At 38.3% G+C, this 22,136-nt stretch overlaps 1 protein-coding gene across 1 annotated transcript in view; it reads right to left on the bottom strand.

Annotated features, from left to right (window-relative positions):
• The window catches only part of LOC306879598 (protein Shroom2-like), a 43,853-nt gene extending 42,762 nt beyond the window's left edge, over positions 1-1,091 (bottom strand). Inside the window, exon 1 of the mRNA XM_079432667.1 lies at positions 152-1,091. Coding sequence (XP_079288793.1) covers positions 152-337 — 186 coding nt within the window. The 5' untranslated portion in view covers positions 338-1,091. The remainder of the gene's footprint in view (positions 1-151) is intronic.
• Positions 1,092-22,136: the final 21,045 nt, after the last annotated feature.

Raw genomic sequence — 22,136 nt, 5'->3', positions numbered from 1 at the left:
TATTTTATCTGGCTTTACAACAGCTAGTCTCAAGAATTTGATGTTTTGGTAAAGCTTGTTACATAAAAGTCTCTCTCTAACAATAATGCCCAGGTTAGATAAACAGTCCTGATGTTATCCTGTCCAACATGTAGTCGACAACATAACTTACCTTGGTTATAAGAAGAGGTTCTCTGTGCTCCAGTCCACCTCTGAGGGTAAACCCCCATGGTGCTCCCCCAGCAACGGTCACATCCACCACTTTCCATCCTTCACCAGATCTCTCCGAACTGTAAACGATCCCGTGATCTCCTTCAGGAAAGCCAGAGTCTATAGGGTATCGGTTGATCGTGTCCATTTCATACACAACCCGTCTCCCAAAATAACAAAATTGTAGTCTGTGTTTTTTTTAACTGATTACAAAAAAGACTCCTACATAGTCTTTCACATTAAAAGCAGCTGTTGATGCTATTCCACATGAACATCTCTTGGATACTTCGTTGCCTTGTTTTCTCCTCTGGACGAGGCGCTGTCCATCATTTAAGAGCACTGTTTAATAAAATGGAGTGTAAATTTACAAAACAAACTTACAGACGTATATATGTTTGTTTCAATTCTTGAGACAAACCGCGATGAACCGAAATGTGTCGTTTTGTTTGTTTATGGTTTATCTAGCCCCTTTCATTATGTTAGCATTAGCCAAAGGATTCAGTTTAAGTTGGTCTCGCCATCAAGTGTTTCCTTAATTAATAATAACAAACGCTCACTGACTGGCTGTCGATAACGCAACTGGCCGGATTCGAGTCGTAAATCCGAATTACAGATTAACGTTAGTCATAAAGGTCTCGCTGTGGTCATACAGTTCGTCCAATCTCGTGTTAAGTGCGTGTGCCGGTAGAGCTAGTCAGCTAACCGCGAGTCTCACTCAATCAACAAGTGGATCAACACCGCACTTTGCATCTCTTCCCTCAGCCACATCTTAAGTTTTCAAACTGTTGTACGAACCGAAACAAATAGATTTCCCTTTTAGTTTTTTATCCTAACACAAAACGTACAAAGGAAGAGGTTAAAAAGGCTGAAATGCTGGATGGCAGAAGGCTGATCTGTTGTATGGATTACGTTTACAGGAGGGGAGAGCCTCTATCTACCTGTGCTGTGCGATCCTCATCAAAAATAAACAGAGAGCAGCAGCGACCTCTACTGTCCACTGTGTGTGGCCGCACTGATTTTTAAGCACTTGTGAATAAGGTCATTTAAGAATATGTGTTTATGAGTAATTTATTTATCGAAATAGTTAACGAATAGTTTACATAGTGGTTTTAGATCAAACAATGCTGAAAGTGCTTATATTAAGGATATTAAAAGGGTAATTTTTCAAAATATGGTAACGAATATCGTTGATGTGTCAGACAAGAAATAAATATTCAGGAAACGCTGTACAAAAGGCATCATTCTGTAAGATAACATTCGATTTAATAAGAAGAAATGGTTTGATTCGAATGTTTTGAAAACAATAAGTAAAATGTGTCATTTATTTAAATAGATTCCTCTGTTAATTTAGGCCTACACGTCATTAATTTTGGTACTTAATTAATAATTGGTACAGTACAATGCCTTTTTGATCTGTGATGTGCTTTGACATACTTTGAACCATCTTGGAAATTCATCTTTTATGAGAATTTGTCACTTGGATAACATAAATCAAATATAGCGAATAATAATATATTCTCACAAATCTTATTTAGTTTTCTCATAATAAAAATCTTAAATTTAAACATGCAACATGACATTGCTCCCAGAGAGGGCACTCATGGGTAGCTTTCCATTGATTCCTCTGTCCTGTTCATAATAGTTTCATAGCTCTGTGAAAATGAGCTCCCAGTGGACATTAGATTCACTTTGTTTTTCTTTTCTTCTTTGCCAGATGGTTCTTGTACAGGAACTGTCATGCTGAAGTAGCCTACTCTAGCCTAATTATCAGAATCTCAGAAGTGTATTATGATAGGCATGCAGACTGAGCTGCCCACTTTCTTGGAAAAAAACAGCTTTGTGCTTGCTAAGGCACATATACCTAATTTGGATCAATGCAGAAAAAAATAATCAGCGTTGCTGCTTGCAAAGCAATCCTAGAGTAAGACAATCCTCAGTTCCTGCCAGAGGGAACACACACTCTCTCTGTGTAGGCCTTCTGTTGTGCCTACATTATAAATCTAATATAGTCTATTGGCAGCTCAACCTACCTGTTAAAGTGAACTCAGATGCTATTGTAGAAATTCAGAATTCACAGTCAGATAAAAACATAAAAGGGTGGTTATCATATAAAGTGTTTACATTTTTAGTTCATTTCATAGCACTTTATTTAGCTAATACATTCAAGCTCAATTAAAGCTCAGCATGTGTTTGTTGAATATGAAACTACAAAAAAACTATGAGAACATACTGAATTGCCACATGAATGAAGCGAGGGATGAAGATTACTAATACAGCACCAATATGACTCACCCATTTATTTATTTTGGAAGATTATTAGGAATGATTGCTTAGTATAAACCTATTATATTTGACATATGTAGTTAATTAGCATGAATATTGCACATTAATATGAATATTGCATATGAAAGACTTACTGAAAAATGCCAACGAATCTATCACTTGTTTTAGATTTATTTGTCATCTCTCAGAAGATCTCGGTTGGTCTAAGATCTGGACTATCAAGAGGGGGTCCATCATATGCAAGGTATAGCAGAACTTTTGTTTTTTACAGTACTGGGTGAGAAAAGCAAACAAGCAAGACTATCTACAGTAGTTTCATTGTCAATGACAGCCGAAAAGCAAAAGAGCATTTACACACTCAGCAACAGGTCATTAGAGACCTCTAAACCAGTAGTTTTTCTCATCAGCTCTCCCCATGCTAGCATAAAAAGAAATAGTTCTGCAAATGACCTAAATTGCTACGTGAATTACCACATGAATAATAAGGTATTATTACATTAAGATTAGAACATGCTTGTATATATATGTCAAAGTAAATAAATCAGGTTCTACATATACACTGGAAGTGTGGATGTGGGTTTGATTTTCAGGGAACACACAAACTGGTAAAATGTGTATCATGAATGCCATACAAGTTTTATTGCATAAGCATCTGCCAAATGTTTAAATGTATTAAAAATGTACTGATTTAGTGATATTTACCAATAAATTAGACTAAAGTGAGACGGGAAGACTTAAATGCAATGCTTTCATTAAAGACCTTTTACACTTCTATTATGCTCACAGTATGGTGTCCATACTAATAACTATGTTTTGCAGACCTTTTATTTACACTATAACAAACATCTCAATCACATGCTGTTCACACGAATTATTTCACATTAAAGGAGTAGTTCACCCAAAAATGAACACTTGCTGAACATTTACTCACCCTAAGGCCATCCAAGATGTAAATGAGTTTGTTTCTTTATCTGAAGAGATTTAATGAAATTTAGCATTACATCACTTGCTCACCAATGGATCCTCTGCAGTGAATGGGTGCCGTCACACATAGAGTTCAGACATAAAAACATTACAATTATCCATAAGTAATCCACACCATTCGTGTCTAACAATTAAGTCTTGTAAGTGAAAAGCTGCATGTTTGTAATAAACCAATCCATCAAGGCATTTTAACTTAAAACCATTGATTTCTGCTAAAATAGTCTTCTATCTATATGCATGTTTTAAACACTGAAAAAGTCATATCTAAATCAGGAGAGAAATATGCACAGATAAAGCAACATTTACAAGTGAAAACAGTCCAAAACAGTTTTAAACAAATATGTTGGTGGATTTTAATATAAAAATACTTTTTAAATTCTTTTTGAAATTTTTAGAAATATTTTTTTAATTTATTTTTACTTTATTATTATTATTTTGGCCAGAAGCGATAGTTAAAAGTTACAACACTTTAATGATGGATTTGTTTCTTACAAACTATTTTTTATTTTTTTTACTTCACAGAACATTAATTGGACTGTCATGTGAACTATTTGTGGATTATTGTGATGTTTGAAATCTCATTCTGACTCATTCAGCAGTTTGAACTCACATTCTGACGGCACCCATTCACTGCAGAGGAGCACTGGTGAGCAAGTTATGTAATGCTAAATATCTCCGAAATCTGTTCCAATGAAGAAACAAACTCATTTGCAGTTTGGATGGCCTGAGGGTGAGTAAAGTTTCAGCAAATTTTCATTTTTGGGTGATATATTCCTTTAATAGTCAAAAGTGTAAAGGTTTTCTTCTGATCTAATCTCAGTATACAGAACACACACAAACAGATTTGCTCTAATGCCAAGAGTAGAAGCTCTAGAAATGAAGTGTTGAGACACTGGCAGTGCTGAGAGGTGTGAGCATGCTGTCCTTTGCTGCAATGCCATAGAAACACCACAACCACACTTACTTTTCAACATTTTCTTATTTTTTTTTAAATATATATATATATAGAAACAATGTATTCAATGATTCTTAAAGCAGATCAGTTTTGGTTAATTTCAAAGCTACATACTGCACTTTTTTTTAACATAATTTATATTACCTCTAACATCCATAACAAGGAGAAATGCAAATTGGGGTAAAGAGAATGTACAGTTTAATTTATTACGTACATGCTCATAAAAACCCTACAGTGATGGGACCAATGTTCTGTATCTCCTGCATTCTGTACTATTTAAAATTAATAACAACGTGCATTGCCTATGAAATATAAAATTCAAGCTGGTCTAAAGTCAAGGACAAAATACAGAATGAGCATGAACATTTTTAAAGAGTTTTTAGATTCATTCCTTCTGCACTGCACTTCTCAGAGATCAGGCTGTTGCTAAGCAACTGTAAAATAAAGCAGAATCCTCTTAAGTCAGATAACCTCCTAACAATTGCGGTACAGTACATACTCTACACATCAGTGTTCCATGTGTATTTTTCTCAGCTGATGCTTACTGTAATATGGAGAAAGTGAATGTAACTGAAGTCTACTTATTCAACGACCACCATTCAAACTCTCAAATATAAGACAACCATTTTTTGCCCTGTGGATAAAATCCAACAATGGCTTGAAATATAATATTCGTTTGTGAGAAAACTGTCCGCTTCACTTGTGGTTTAATCTTTGTACTCATTCTATACCGCAGTGTGCAAGTTTTACTGTCTATTGAAGTGGGCTGTATCTGAATGAATGCAAGCTTGTGGCATCAGTTTTATCAAACAAATGCTGTTTATGACATGTACAGTCATTTAAAAGGCTTTTTATGACCCAATGCATAATATCACCGAACATTAAACACGTCATTTTCATGAACTAGAAAAATGAGATATTTGTAGATCCCCACTGTCACTTTATGTAATGCAAAACAACTTCCAGCTCAGTCTAAACTATAATACACTGTAGACTGTATTCATATTGCATTATTTGTGATGGAATAGAAATACATTACTGTTGCTCACTGAAAAGGAAAGTGAATTTAGCTCACTGGTGTATTTTGTGCATGATCTATAGTTGCCATGGTAATGATAGCTGAGTACAGTATAATGAATATCACAGAGTGTTAAAGTCTAGTGTTCTCACTGCTCAACATGTCTTATTTTCACATGCAAATTGGACAAGCGATAAAAACACAAATACTTATGAATTTGAGGAGTGTTGGATTTCAAACAACTGATTGGCAAGCTTCTCTCACATTCGGCAAATATTTAGCCAAAGCATTTGATATGCATTTCATCAGTTCATGCATTACCAGGGGATCAAACCCACAACCCTGCCATTGCTGTTATTTACTGCTGTTTAAACTCACTCTCTGACTACCTAATCTGCCAATGATGTTGACATTTGAAATAGGCTTTTGTTTTGACTTCACAAGTGCCAATAACTATTCTTGGACATTTTCGTACAAGAAATACACAAACTAACTTGCCATTTTTGTCTGAATCGAAGTTTTCTTATTTAGTGAACTGTTAAAAGCAATGACACACTCGCAATCGTAGGCTACATTAGTAATTAACAATATTACTTAATCACCTGCCACCTTTTACTGCCAAATGACAGGAAGATTGTGCCTTAGCAATGCTTTAAAAAGAACACCTAAAAATCTAACCTTTGCATAATATCTGTGTATTAGTTTTAGTCTACAGAAATCTGGATTATGTAGGCTACTTAAAACTGTGTTATAAAGGTGCGTGAGACCCTCAATGAGCTCGGGGCAAACTCACGTGGCCTGTAAACACATGCGCGAGCAGGAGGCGCTATGACATGAATAATGTGGCGGAGAGCATAATTTATGATTTGAGACATAATGCAACTTCATAACCAATCCTCGCACTCAGGAGTGAAGCGTAGGTGAACTTGTTTGATTGACGTCGTGGGAGTCCGTCCGCAGACCACCGTATGCACGCGCGCAGCCATTGCACTGAACCGCACCGACGATGCAGAGAGGATGGAGACGATCTACAAGGAGGCACGATGGTTAATAACATAGAGAATTCTGTCGTCTTTCATTAAAAACATCATCCACTGTTATTTCCACTGGATTTTTTGGGAAGTGAGGGAGCCGAAATCCGTTTTTTTGGAAAACGTCTTTTTCTGACCTTGTTCATTCGGTCCCAAAATGAGCAAACTGCTCCATGCGGTACGTACGAATAGAGTGCATGTTTTACATGCTTATTTTGCTCTCTAAAGAACTCGTTTCATTGTAGTGCCAGCATTTGAATGTTCATGCATCTGCACTGAGACGCAGCTGGCTGAAATGAAAGTACGCCTACTCAAAGTCAGCAGCAGAGCTTTGCGCATGTTGCGGGTATCATGTCTCAAATGTTTAGAAGCACCTCTGATTGAGTATTGACCTCTCTGTCCCAAAGGAGTTCATGTGCATAACGGGTTCTTGCAAAGTAGCACAAGTTAACATAGTTGTTTGCAATCTCTCCGGTGATTTCTAGCGTCAAATCATTATGAATTTTGATTATAATGTGTTCAGGTTCAAGTTCAGGTTGGCACTGTTGCTTTAAGGCTTACTTGAGTTAACCGCTTTAAGTGTGTATGCTTAGGTTTTATTACCCCCCAAAAAGAGACTGCAGTTGAGCAACTCGGCAACAAATAGCCTACTCTGTAACATCATTCAGTCACTTGTCAGAACAGGGTAAATACAGGTAAAGTGGGACACTTGAAGATAATTTGTCATTTGTCTGTTTTTAAATTATGCAGTAAACCAAAATGGCTGCATTAATGTCAAACCATTTTAGTTTATGGTGCACTGATTTCATTGGGGTTTTTAGATGCATATTCACTCTAGTTAACTGAACATTTAACAGAATAGTAGCCGACATATGTATATTGCATATTTTTGAGATCTTAAAGATTTTCAGTGTATTCTTAAAACAGAATATGAGTCTATATAGAACACTTTGTGACATTTTATACACTTTATGTGGGATTAGAGGTTTGAAAATTAGTCATGTCATAACAGCCTGCTTATTTGATTGAGAAATCATTTTGGAAACTCCATGGGACCCTGATTGGTTTGTGTTTTTAAATGTTGAAGTGAGAACATTTAGCCCACATAATAGTTAGCAAAATAAATAAAAGCAAAGTGGTTTAAGCTTGCAGGTTATTAAATGTGTTTCCAAAGTTCTTTGAAGTGGGGGCGAATGATATACACAACTTCGAATTTTAGTGCAAAAGTTTACTTCAACTTCTTGTTGATTGCCAAGAATTACTATATTTTATTATATTTTAATACAATAAAATACATTAACATAACAATATACTTTCATTTTATACCTATATTATTTACTCTTCTACTCTTCTTAGGATTGTTTCTAATTTTGATTGCATGCATGTATAGGTTAGACAAATAAGCATTTAGATTGATATGCAGAATGAATTTACATTATAAGATAGATTACTCTATTATGATTAATGGAATAATATTTACAGAACAAAATAATTTTGCGCGATAGAGCTCAGTGGGCATTTAGTGTGCACTTGGCTTGTTTTTAACTGTTGGCAAAATACCATCCTTATTGTCTATATACATAGTTCAAAATGATAAAAAGGTAGTTTGAAAGATATGAAGTCATTGCCTTCGAGAGGCACATTACTCCCTCACAAGATCACCAAATCCTTGGAATGTTTTCCTCTAGAAATCCATCTAAAACCATCTTGACTGGTCAACAGGCCAATAAGAGTCAGCTAAATTATCTGGGTCTTTCGTGTTAGAAAGAGCAGAAAGAAAAAGCAGAAAATATTGGTAATAACTTCCTTAACCGTTCAGAATCAAGAAAACCTGTTATTTGTTTGGGTGAGTCACAATTATTCATTGCGATGAATTAAAATTTCTTCATTTTGATGTACGTACGGGCCCATTTGAGGCTCTGTGTTTCAGAGTTTATTATGATGATTTCAGGATTAATGATACATAAACAGACCTGGTTTGAAGGAAGCAGCAGAGCAGGGACTGGATCACCTTGATAAAGCCAATCAGATTAAAGTAGGTCTTCTGTCAACTAGGTCACCCCGACCTACATAGCTTGTCCCATGGAAAATACTCAGCTTTTTTAATCATAATGTACCTATAACATGATAGAGCAAGCAGAGACATTTTGTAAATTCACAACATACAAAATAATCGAAGAGGTGTGGATTACCAATACAGATCTATGTATATAGTCCACACTGGTATGGTGAAAAACTAATATTTTAGGGAAAATAATTCATACCTTTGTTTAATTAGAGATATTTATCACTAAATACAGTTTGCATATATAGTGCTGAGATATGGCTGACCTGCCAAAGTATAAGGTCTGATGATAACAAACAAATGTCTTTTTTAGTTTTCATAATGTTTTATTTTTTACCTTGAAATATCAATTGCACAATCATTCTGATGGTACACTGACTTCTAATAAGGTGAATGCAACATGTACAGCTATCCATTGTAATTACCACAGTGATATATTTTACAAATATTTTACACTCACTTAACTGTATAGGGGCTCCAAAGTCACAAAAATACACATACAGTTGCTTTAATCAAATTGTTATTGCATGAAGTTGTTACTGGACCTTTAAAGCGGCATGTAGTTTTAGGATTTCTCCAAAAGCTGCTGGATTACATCATGCCATGTGTTACTCTTTTAAGTTTTTACTCTCTCTCTATCTCCCTCTTATACACACATTTTCTCACTTTCAATAGTGGTGTGGAGAATGGAGGCAGCCAGAGCTGGCACTTTAATTCCATGGTGCTTTTTCCTCTTCATATCTGTCAGCGGGTCGCTGCATAATTAGCTGCAGATATCTGTACAGGTTTCCATGGTGCAGCATCATCTCTGTGTGAAAGGCCTGCCTACACACAAACACTCTCTCTCACACACACACACACATACACAGCAGAATGCTGGAGGTTTATCACTTTATTATAATTATCGCCTATTATTGCAGATCTGGAACACCCTTACTCACTATGTGACTTCACAACTAGGAGCAAAGCAATGCATCTGCTGTCTCCTCGGTGGACACAACGGTTCTTTGTTGAAGTGTTACTTTCCCATCTTTTGTGTGTTGTGCTGTGGTTTGCCAGTCATGGAAACACCCACAAGTTTTCACCTTTTGAATCATCGCTGTAGGTAAGGATGTCTGCGTGATGCATAATTTTCAGCGCTTGCAGTGTAATCGTTGTTCCTCGATGACTTGCGGTTTACATCCTACTTAGGTTTGCCTCAGGAACGTCACGTTGAGGTTATGAAGAAGTGATATTTGCTCTTTCTGATTCTCTTTCTGCATGTCTGTCTGTCTGTCATGATTCTCTGTACGCTGGCAGAAAAGACAGTTTTTCGGCTTTTCAGCCTACAGACAAGGTTTCGTTTCAGTGTTGTGTGGGCGTCTGCAGTGTAAGAGCTTACTCTGCGGAGAGAGAGAGCCAGAGAGCGGGGGCTTCCAGTTGTGCTCTACTGCAATGGCAGGCTGAGAGCGGCCCCTGCTGTGTGTGAGGAGGGTGACTGATGGCTGAGGGAGATTTCTGAAGAGCTGAGTAAAAGTTATTCAGCATGCTTATCCACTCAATCAATCATTCACTTTTCCACCTGCAGCAAGGGCACTGGCTGTATGCTATTGGACCGGTGGTGTGTGAGGGGTTTCTGAAATGAGGAGGCAAAGTCCCCTTCTCTGTTCAGTTCTATTTGATGCTCACAGTTTATGGCTTAAGACATATGGAACTTTATTTTAGCTTACACTTGAGATGGTTGACAACCAACAAATACTATTTATACTTTTATGAATATAAAATTTAAAGTAAACACTGCTATTCAAATGTTTGTTTTTGAAAGAAGTCTCTCATGCTCACCAAATCTGCATTATTTGATCAAAAATACAGTAAAAATGGTAATCAATTAATCACAGTTTATTGAAGACTTGCTCTATAACTGTATTAATTTCTTAAAAAATATATATATATTATTGACCACTAGCTTTGTAACATTCATATATTTATATTAATATAATTTATAGGAAAATATTATTTATTAAAACCAAGTGACATAAAATTCTAATCAAGTTGATTCAAGTTGAACATTTCTGCCGCCATTCATATGACTTTTTGCCTCCATTTGCACTTGATTTTGTACTTGTGGTCATGTGGTCTTTGTTTGTTAGAGTTTTTGAAGTTCACGATATTGCAGGGTGCCCCTTTTGTCATTTTAAGTTAAGGGCCCACTATGTGCCCTTGGTATGCCTTTTTTGCCTTTCAGAATTGTTTAGAGGAGTCATTGCCTCCCTTTCTCTCTCAGAAAAAGCGCATCTGTACCTCTTTACAGAAAGTGTATGTGTTTTGTGTTGGTTTGTGCTTTCTTCTTGAGTGAGTGATTTACTTTGACCATTTAAAGCTAAATATTGCAAATAATACCATATTGATGTACCATAACAGGGAAATTGGTATAGGTTTGATGCTGATATAGGGTTATAATTAATATGTTTTATATTCTATGTACTTGTTTTGGAAATGTTACACAGTTACCATTAGGTAGGTATTAGGTTTTTGAATTTAAACGCATAATATATGCAATGTTATTGAAGATTATTAATCATAGTGGGGGTGGTCTCACTGAAAATGCATCTATTGGACACAAAGAGACTAATTGCGTATGTGCGTCAAGCTTGAGTAGACTCCATCAGGGCAAAGCAACCCACCATCTCCTAATTCACAGCTTCTTATTAAAACAGTCTAGAGGTAGGCTGACCGTGGGAGGAGAGAAGAGATTGGCGGGGTTAAGTGATTGGAATACAGTGATTCCTGACCAGAAATCCCCCCCAAAAACAAACAAAAAAACATTTTATTTCTTGCTTTGTCTTATTCTTCATTTGTATTCTGACTGAAATGCACATCTTCTCATACACAATTGCTGACACAACATGACCTGTGAAGATTCACACATCAGCAGGACGGATCATATTTTACTCAAATATTCATGGATCTTTTTAAAATTCACAAGCTCTTTGATTTGATTTTTCAACACTAGTGAAAAAGTGGTCATGTCTAGTGAAGGTCACAAGACTGTAAATCCTAATCAAGTGTGGTGTTTAGGATGGCATCACAGTTACCTAATAATAATGTTATTAATAAATTATATGAGCTTTACTAAAGTTGCCCCACTTCCTCATAATGAGATTTATAAAATGCATACATTTTCAGGAAATATTCAAGATCAAGCTAGCTGCTAAAATGCCCTTTAAAAACTATTATGCAGTATTTGCACTGAAGAACTTGCCTTTTTATTAATTTTTTATTTTTTTGCATTATGCTTAGCCCTTGTAGTTTGGCCAACAATGTACTTTATACTGCCATTCGAAATTTGTCATTTTTTATTTATTTATTTTTTTAATTAACATTTTCATTTTACAAAGATGCATTAAATTGACCAAAAGTGACAAAAGTTTTTAACATTTTGTAGTATTACATTCAACCTTACAATTTCGAATTACTCACTAAAGCACTGATAGGGATTCTTTCTGACTGTTCTCTGATTTGGCTCTGCCCACATGCAAGAGATATAATAAAAAAATATGAAATCCCATAGAAACCATGTCAACGATTGTCGTTCTGAATGAATTTTATTCATCGACAGTCGTTTGTGATAATGCACTGCTGCAGACTATATGCAAATGATTTTAGCAGCAAGAAATCAGATTTCTTGTCAAAGACATTTTATTTTTCCTAGCAGTACATTTCATTGGTGAACATATTTTCAAAGCTGTGGCCAGTTACACAGCCTATCAGTAACATCAAGGCATCCAGTGGCAGGAACAACAAGCAATCAACAGTAGCAATGAAACTGCTGTCAGTGTGAACGGGACTTAAGAATATTGTAATAGCCAGCTGGTATATTAGATGTTTTTGTGACCATACTGAAATTAGGTTGATCTATATAAGGCAGACACACACATCTTGTGTTGGGTCAACTCTCAGAGCCGCTGAATAAACTGGGCCACAATCTCTGTCACCGTAGTGCGCTGGTCAGGCAGTGTCACAATTTCAGCCTCTGCCCAGGTGGTGGAAATGTGTAATCATTTCCAGTTGGCTTTCTTTGCATGTTTGGAAAGACACTATTTTGTGTTTATTTCCCTTCAGTCTATTCCCAACTATTTGACCGCCCACTTCTCCATCCGGTTATATTACAGGTAATGGCTAACTGCTGTGTTGAGATATTCATCAGAAATTTATTGTTTTGTTTGTTCCATGTTACAGTGTCAAATACAGTGTGAAAATGTTACAGTAAAAACCTGTTAAAAGGTTAAATTACCTTGCCATATATGTTGAAAAACTGTAAATGGTTTAACATCATATTGTATGTAATTTTACTGTAAAATTCTGTCGAACATATGGTTTTTGTAAGAAAAATCTATGACGTTTTAAAAATATTCTGGTACCAATGTGCCATGCCGTAATGCTTGAAACATATGTTTTTTATGGTGAGTTTTGGCATTTTGCAACTGCTGTAAATATAACAGGATATTTTTTTACTGTGTAGAAAGAAAGTAAAATGGGTTTGAAAGGCCACGAGAGAGTGTAAATGATGAGAGGATTTTACATTTTGGGTAAACTATCACTTTAAATAATGAGAGATGGGAGTTTGTGAGAACTGAATGAATTTGACAGTTTCCTGCCTTTGGTTGAGCACGTAGCATGTACTTTGTGTCCTTGTGTTATTTAGCTTTTTCCTGCTGTTTTTCCCACTGATTACCTCGTCAGTGGTGATGGTTGACAGGAGTTGGTTACAATGCAGACAGAACGAGAGAATACTTGCAGTATATATTTTATACTAATTCACAAATAGCTTGACAGATGCATAACTGGGGAATAGTGTAGTATAGAAAGGATTTCAAATGCTTTTGGATTTGGTTTACAATCATAAGGTTCCTTTAAATGCCATTTTACACTCTTAAAAATAAAGGTGCTTCACGATGCCTTAGAAGAACCTTTTTGTCTAAATGGTTTCATAAAGAACCTTTAACATCTGTAGAACATTTTTGTTTCACAAAATGTTCTTTGTGGTGAAAGTAGGTTCTTCAGATTATAAAAAGGTAAAAAAGAGATGCTTCTTTAAAGATCCTTTGACTGAATGGTTCTTTGTGGAACCACAAAAGATTCTTCTATGTGAAGAACCTTTTGAAGCACCTTTAAGACCTTTGTAAGAGTGTATAATATGCCCTAAAGACAGAAGACATAGAAAAAATATTACTGACAGTATTTATTTTTTTATCATAAACATATTTTCTCTTTTCTTTGTTCTAGGAGCTGTACGATCTTGAGGATCTTCTAAATGAATTAGTCTTTTTTTCTTGATTGGTCCTTCCTTATTCTGCTACAGGGCAAACGAGGAATTACTGCTGAACGTAAAATGTTCAAATAAGCTGAACTTAAGGCAATTGTGAATGAAAAATTGGGGAAAAACATAATGTACTGGACCCATATACTAAGTGATGTCTTGCTACAGTATCTATTCTGAGCAGATTTGCTTTAGTTTAGTCATGCATTACATGGCAGAAGCATTTCTGGAAATTATTTTTCTATTCACATTTTCCATCTTAATAAGACAGAGGAATGTAGGCCTGGAGTGAAGTGTATCAATCTGTCTCTGTGCAGCAGATGGAGCCATGGCTGCATTTTGAAGCGTTTCAATCAGATATGTGATAATGCTATTTAGAAGCCAAAGCAAGCTATTTATATAATCCAAATTCAAATGACATGTCGTTCCAAACCTGTTTCTTTAATCTGTGGAAAACAAAGGATATTTTGAAATGAGAAAATGTCTCAATGAACAATATTGTTTTGGATCCCATCGCCTCGCATTATATGGACAAGGGTCTTGAAAATATCTTCTTTTATGTTACTCAGAAGAAACAAAGCCGTACAGGTTTAGATAGACATGAAGGTGATTAAATAATAACAGAATTGTCATTTTTGAAAGAACTATCGCTGGCTTTGAAGATATTTTTATTAATATAGCTATACATACTTCATTATATTCCATTTGATACAGGCTTTGGCTTACATGTAGCAGTGCCTATCTCATAATCTTTAAGCATGGAAATAGAAAATGCTTGATGGTTTGAAGTCAAAAGTAACCCACATTGAAGAAATGCAATGATATTTCTGACAGTGGCTATGAAGTACAGCCAAAATAGCAAGTCTTATCTAGAAGATTAGTAAGCACTAAGTATGTTTGCTTTAGTGTCTCGTTACCACTTTCACGACGCACATGCTGTAGTCAACAGTAGATGATAAAATGACAGAACTTAATTCATATCCTCTGTCTTGCACTTTCTCCTCCGTAGCCTGCAGTTTCCATGGCAACTCTGTGTAGCATGAGCGCTTGTCAGCCCACTCAAGCAGGCTTCGCTGTGTGAAGTCACAAATAAAACATTCTCTCTGTTCATCTCACCATCCTCACTGCAGTACAAACCCAAGCACTTCCTCCTGACTATACCAGTTCTAGCGATTCACACTGGAATCATAGCAGTCCACTCAATTTGTCCTCCATTGTGGAACAGTGGAAGAGTTGCAAATCGCTCTGTGATAATGTCAAGCCTGGTAGAGTTTAAATCTGCCATCATGTACAGTAGATTATGTGTACATGTATATGCAGAAGCAACAGAAGTTTTCACTTGCTGGCAAGGTAATGTTTCACGTCAGGCATTGAGTGTACTCTGCAATACCTTTTATTTTCAAAGCTGGGACTGTCAAGCTTGATAAGATTTTTTAAAAGTATTTTAGAAAATGAAAAGGCATCCTGTTTTTTTTCTGTTGTCAGTAGGTTCTGTCTTATATTTCATACTCAAGAACTTCATAGTCTCTTTTCCAGAAATGAAACTGTTATTAATACAAGATCGCTCCATTATTTGATCAAACTTTGTAAGATTATTGTACTGCATGACTGTTGCTTTGATATTTGCATATTTTGCGTCTTAGTAGCTAATAGCTTAGTAGTTATTTATATTGTGGCACAATTTAAGGCATTTAAATTTAATTTTCAGAAAATAGACAACACAGTGTGTATTTACTGTATTCTTTAAGAGATGAAAATCGAAAATTCTGTGATTAACTCACCCTCATGTGAGTTTCTTTCATCTGTGGAACATAAGATATTTTGAAGAATCTTCATGTGGGTCTATTGCATGTAACGACATTCATAGTAACCAAATTAATAAAAATGCACCATAAGAGTGTTCCGTATGACTTTTGCACTATATTCATAGTCTTCTAAAGCCATAAACTAGACCATAGTGAAAAATAAATATACTAACATGTATCATTTATTTCATGCTAAGGATACTACAAATACATTTACATATTCATACTTAATAAATACCCTGCAATTGTACTTTTGTCAGGTGTCGGTGAAGGGATGAGAGCGAGGACTCACTTGCAGGAGGAAATAGGGCTTTATTAATAATAAAATAAAATCAACAAACAAAAACTACCCCGTAGGGGAAAACAGACTGGCAAGGCAGGACAAGGCAAGGCAAGGCAAGGCAGGACAGGACTTCACACAGGGAAACCAGCAGCTTGGCAGGCAACAAGGGCGGCCCCAGTAGGACAGGAAGCAAGGGTGGAGCCATCAGAGCAAGGAGCTTGGGCAGCGCCGGCAGGGCAAGCAGCTTGGGTGGGGCCAACAGGGCGAGGAGGATGGACGTGCCGGCATCAGGGCAAGGAGCTTGGGAGGCTCAGAGACGGCCTCCTGCAAGCAGAGGGCCCTGGAACGGCCTCCAGGCCTTGAAGGGTGGAAGAAGCCTTCCTCCTGTTCCTCCTCCTCCTCCGTCTCTGAGAGTGGGGCACTGTAGCATTGTCAGCCACCACTGGGGGCACTGCAGTTTCGTTGGCCACCAATGGGGGCGCTGCAGCTTCGTCAGCCGCCACTGGGGGCGCTGCAGCTTCGTCAGCCGCCACTAGGGGTGCTGCAACTTCTATGGCCACCACCGGGGATGCTGCAGCTTCCTCGGCCATCAATTGGGGCACTGCAACGTCTTCGGTCGCCTCTGGGGACATAGTTGCAGCATCATGGGCTGCCTCTGGGGGCGCAGCTGCAGCATGCCCATTCTTCCTCCTTCTCCGTTTACGGGTCATCGGAGGACTGGGGACTAGGTTGTTTGTGAGGGGAATGGGAGGAGGGCCAAGAGGAGGAAGGCCACCCTCTTCTCCACGGTGGTAGACATACCCCACAAACTGCCAGAAGGACAAACTTCCTATCTCCCAGGCATGGGCAGGCTCATTAAGGCTGGTGTTAAACATGTCCTTGAGCTCTGCATCACTAATGTTGAGTCCCTCCACTACTAACAGGAACTGGTAAGCAAAATCCTTCACACTGGCTCCCCCTTGCCGAAGAAAAAGGAGCCTCCTGCGTTGAGCAGTCATCTGATGAGCGGAGGGGCAGGGAGATGGGAACAGGAAGATGCCCATTGTTCTGCTGAGTCCTCTTTTGGCCGGTTCGTTCTGTCAGGTGTGGGTGAAGGGATGAGAGCGAGGACTCACTTGCAGGAGGAAATAGGGCGTTATTAATGATAAAATAAAATCAACAAACAAAAACTACCCCGTAGGGGAAAACAGACTGACAAGGCAAGGTAAGGCAAGGCAGGACAAGGCAAGGCAAGGCAAGGCAGGAGAGGAGAGGAGAGGAGAGGAGAGGAGAGGAGAGGAGAGGAGAGGAGAGGAGAGGACTTCACACAGGGAAACATCGACAACGAACCGGCCCAGGACTGCAAACACAAGGAGATTATAAAGGGAGCAAATGAGGAGGATAACACGTAAACACAGGTGGGGCAAATTAACCAATAATCAGGAAACAAGGTGGGTGGGGTCAAGACAATTGACATGAGAGCACATGGCACATCGAACCAAAGAAGACAAGCCATGTGCTCACACAAAACAAAAACACAAGCACATGGCCAACAAAACAAAATCACCAGCCATGTGCAAAACAGGACACGAACATGCAGCTAATGAGGAGACTCATAAGCTCCATGTTCACAAAACATGACAAACATGAAAGCACGCATCCAGTGAAAAAACACAAGCTGCGTGTCACACAGAACAAGACAAAACAAGAGAAAAAAAGCACGTGGACGAAACCGAACTGCGTGCCGAACAAAACACACACAAGACAGAGGAGCGCACGGCCCGAGCGATCTCGAAATCGCACGCTCTCACAGCGAGAACAAACCTGGAGCGTGAGTGTCCGAACTGTGACATGAAACCAGAACCGAGCCTGAATAAGACAGGAGTGCCGGGATCTGAAAACCACTCCCCAACATGAAACAGAGCGCGCAGCTCGAGCACACTCTAAGCCACGCGCTCACCAGAAAACAAGACAAGAAGGGAGTGTCAGGGCTCCGTCACAAAACCATGAATAAACTAGACCGAAGTGACAGAACCCTGACAACTTTTGGTATACTAAACTGGTCTGCTAAATTGGAACAACTAATTTAGTGCTCAATGCACTTTATTGTGCAGAAGTATAATTACATTTACATTTACTTTTATTCATTTAGCTGAATGAGTATAATTACTATTTAATAAGTATTAGTATAATAAGTATATTTAATTGTGCTTAAGTGGAAATACTGTATACGTTAGGTACACTTTAAATATCTTTTTAAAGACCAATATTATAAAATTGTGCAAATAAAGTTTAATTATAACTTTTATATCAGTAAGTCTTGAGCGATATGTCAGTAAATATGTTAATAGATTTGAACTGAAATAAATGTATATTACTTTTTACTTGGGGAATTAAGAACAAACCAAATTTAAGTCACGGTTTATTCATAATCTTTCCCTAGATTGAGCTGATAGCTTGAAAACAGTTGCGAATGGATTACTGAGTCAGTCAGTTGAAAACGACTCATGAACAATGGATCTAAATAGTAAATTAATAATTTGGTATGATTTGTGAACCTGATCCACAGGTTCACTGAAAAGAAACAGCTCAAAATTTACAGATTCCCTGATCTGTTCTGTCCATACAGTGAAATACAATTAAAATTAATGGGGTGCAAAACAACATTGTATGGACAATAGACAAAATTTTCATTTTTGGATGAATTATCCCTTTAACAAGTGGAAGTTTGAGAAATTTAAGGACAAATATTATATCGTCTGGCTCACTGGGTTTGTAGCATTTTGTGTGAATGACTGCGTGGTGCCTGACGGTACCTGCTGGGTCATTTCCCAACCCTGGAGGATGTGATTTGTAGTTATAGTGTCCCGGCTGACATTCATTTTGTGCTCTGCAACTGGACCTGAGGGAGAAACACAAATAAAAAAACACAAGAAACACAAATGCATCAGTAAAAGAATTTGCTTTATGTTTTTTTTTTTCGTTATCTAGCTTTATTGCCTGAAAGCTTGAATGTTTAAACAGGTCTTTCCTTAATTCAGAGTATCATTTTCACCATGTGCTGACAAAATGCAGGGGCACCAGAAATAACAAAGTAGGCCAGAGCAAGGCATTCTGGGATGCCTAGACACCCTTTGGGTGCCATCAAGAGACTTTTGTCTAATATTACTCTCTTGCATGGCTGCCTGTTTTGGAGTCTTGTGACATTGAGGGTTTTACAGCATCTTTGTAACAATTTATAAGCTCAAAAGGGAAATGTATTACAATTATTTATATCGGCTGACAGTAATAACTGTAGCAAAATTAAATTGCCATCAACTGATCTGTCCGTCCAGCGAACATTCAGTGCAAGTTCATATCAACTCTAAGAAAGGATATTTTCTTGGCCACAGAAAACACCTTCTTAAGTATTAATACATTAGAGCATGTAGTAAGGGTCAAAATCGTAAAGGGACATTAATTTGCAAGGCAGAACCAGAAACTCATGTAATTTGTGCACACAACTTTTATTAAATAAACACTAACGCAAACTAGTCTAACAAACAAACATACATACGTACAATCACTCATACATGGGGAAAGGGCAAATGAGAGTTGATGGATGAAGCCATCAGGAAAACCAGAGAATGCAGTTATGGAGAAAGTAATTTAACCACCTGAGTAAAACCATCAGCACCATTTATAATGGGGTCTATAACTTACCTAATATATATATATATATTATATATATACTAAACCTCTGTTTCGTTTAGTTAAATGTTATACTTGTACTGCCTTTGGTCGGGTCGAGTGTCCGGAATGCAGTCTCAGATGAAGGTCTTAATGGTTTCAAAGTTTTGGACTCCCGATCACGTTCTTCCAGGTTGAAGAGTGATGAATTCCAAAGATGTTCTGAGGTAGAAATGTAGTGAGTGGAAAAAAAGCTAAGAAAGAGATCTGCTGAGGTCCAAGGAGCTTGGTTGAATGGAAAGACAAGGCCGCAAGGCCTGGCACAAAACTTAAGGTGTTCAGAAGAGTTTTAGCTCACATCTTCCTCATCCTCTTAGGATCTAACAGAACCGCAGACTGCCGGGGCATCACTTACGTGAGAGCTTTATCTGCTATACAGGTCACACCTCTGGGGTGTCAAAGAGCCAATGGAGTCCTGAATTTTTGGAGGGAAAGTTTTACGATTCTTTGTCTCTGGACATGGTAATTTGCATAGGTAATTCACCTGGGTTAATGCACAAACTTCTGAAGATTCTTAAGACACTAATATGTTGCATAGGTATCAACATGTAATATTCACTCTCAATTAGATCATCCGAAGACGAATTGATAGAGACTAAACATGATACAGCTAGAGTGATAATAACTAGTGATCTATCATAAGCATGCATAAAATGGTGTACAATACCAAAAACATATACAAGAACAGTAATAATATACACAATGACCTGAAGATATGTGTTCATTCAAAGAAAGGTTTTTCTATTAATTAATTAGAAAAGATTCCATTTTATGACGTAATGTGTCTTTCCTAAGAGGAAGTGTTGCTCTACCCGCATTCCATTGAGCAATAAAACACGTGTTATCAGATGGGTTTCCATGAAACCAGGGGCCTGTTCTACCTTCTTAGGTGTTAAATGCATTTCGGGGGGAAGGGTCCACAGACCCTCATAGTTGGCCTTTTGGTTAGGTGAGGGGGCATAAGAGATTATTTGTTAAATGTAACAAATATTTGTGTGTCTGATTGGTCCAAATGTTACATAATTTCCCCCTTTCGAACGTTGTTGTCCATCCAATAGACAACAGCGAGCGACGTTAAATATACTGAACAATCAAACATGCCCCTGCCACCCTTGGCTGGGAGACAGTGGTGGCTCTCAGGCTGTTGCTTGTCTCCAGGAGTGGCCGTGGCGCTGTGATGGATGCTGTCAGGTGGTATGCTGTAGCAAGGTGTGGGTCCTCGAACTTGTGCAGCAGGTGTTGAGGCGGTGTCACCTGTCGTTCTGAAGTGAGTTGCTCCGGGTCAGATGGTTGTTGATGTTGTTAGCCAATAGACTATCTGTGGTACCCGTGGTGTGGAACAGCTGGGTTAGACTCTCGCTGGTGAGAGTGCAGGTTGTTCCAGGGGTCACGGGGGATTGTTATGGAGATTTTATATTGCAAAGAGAGTTTCAGACTGACCTAGTGATGATGGCAGGAGGGCAGCAGGTGGTTGTTAGCCCTCTGTTGTGCTGGAACGTCACCTAAAGGTTGATGTTTGCGGTGTCGCTTTGGTCTTGTGGCGGCACCGACTTGAGCTTGCCTGAGTTGTGTTTTGCTGTTGGGCCTGTGGGCCCTTTGCTCCATCCAACGTTGTCTGGCTGCTTCTGGGGTGTCGACTGGTTTTAAGGGATGCTCCTCCCTTGGAGGGGTCTGATGCTGTGTTGCGTCAGGCAAGGAGTCAGAAGTTTGGTCTTCGCAGTACTCCTCAGTTGAATTTTGTTCAAGGAGCTCTTCTGCTAGTTTCAGCATCTCCTGTAACTCAGAATTAGGCGTGTCCGGTTGTCCTTGTGCAACATCCATTTGGCACCTGTTTGAAGGGTGTGGAGGAGGATGTTGTGGGGGACTGTCGCTGGACATGCCATGGTGTTCACAGGATGAGGATGGCTTTTTCCATGGTTTCTGCCAGTGGTGGTGATGCTGATGAGTGCTCCGGTTTTCTTGGCTCTAATTCCTTTTCAGGTGGTCTTCCAGAGCATTTATTTTAAAATCTTTTTTTTAAGGTCACTTTCTCTAGTAACTGTTCTGCAGACTGTAGATGTCTTCTCATGTCTTTCTGGGAAGCCTTTAGTTCTTCTCGGTCACGTTAAGCAACTGCAAGGGCTTCTTGGAGCTGTTCAGATTTTTCCTTTGTTTCCTGCTGCACTCCGTCTGGTACCTTGAGTTTATCCTGGGTTTTCACTTGGTGCTTGTCTGTGCAGTGTGAGATGTGCAATAGCTCTCTCAGGAACTAAGTGGTCTGATGCCTGAAATCATCTTGAACTTTCACTGCCAGCCTGTCTATGCAGCTTTGGGCATGTGTCAGCTCCTTCTGATGATGGGTGCTGTGCTCGTCGCTTAGTGTCAGCTGGGCTGTGAAGGCATAGCTTAGGGAACTGATGGTCTTGTTTAACTCCCCGTGGTGGTGATTCTGGCTTGAGTCGTGTGTCAGGAGTCTCTTCCGAATTGTGACTATTACTCAGAATATTAAAAGTTCAGTGGTCTTGTGGGTGAGAACT

Source organism: Barbus barbus, assembly GCF_936440315.1.
Source record: "Barbus barbus genome assembly, chromosome: 13".
Lineage (NCBI taxonomy): Eukaryota > Metazoa > Chordata > Actinopteri > Cypriniformes > Cyprinidae > Barbus > Barbus barbus.
This window is presented reverse-complemented; position numbering and strand designations above follow the sequence as displayed.